We start from the raw sequence: 213 nt of genomic DNA, 5'->3' as shown, positions 1-213 counted from the left end.
CTACTGTCGGATTTAGAATCGCTACTGTCGGATTTAGAATCACTACTGTCGGATTTAGAATCGCTACTGTGGGATTTAGAATCACTACTGTCAGATTTAGAATCGCTACTGTCGGATTTAGAATCACTACTGTCAGATTTAGAATCACTACTGTCGGATTTAGAATCACTACTGTCGGATTTAGAATCACTACTGTCGGATTTAGAATCACTA

General features: G+C 38.5%; 1 protein-coding gene across 1 annotated transcript; it reads right to left on the bottom strand.

Annotated features, from left to right (window-relative positions):
- Window positions 1–5: 5 nt before the first annotated feature.
- Window positions 6–208, bottom strand: LOC113473858 (aspartate and serine-rich protein-like; the record flags this gene model as incomplete). The annotated part of the gene is made up of 1 exon (XM_026833297.1): window positions 6–208. A coding segment is annotated over one exon (203 nt), but the record flags the coding sequence as incomplete, so codon positions are not given.
- Between the last annotated feature and the right edge of the window lie 5 nt (window positions 209–213).

This window comes from Diaphorina citri, unplaced genomic scaffold (genome assembly GCF_000475195.1).
Source record: "Diaphorina citri unplaced genomic scaffold, Diaci psyllid genome assembly version 1.1 scaffold154118, whole genome shotgun sequence".
Classification (NCBI taxonomy): domain Eukaryota; kingdom Metazoa; phylum Arthropoda; class Insecta; order Hemiptera; family Psyllidae; genus Diaphorina; species Diaphorina citri.
This window is presented reverse-complemented; position numbering and strand designations above follow the sequence as displayed.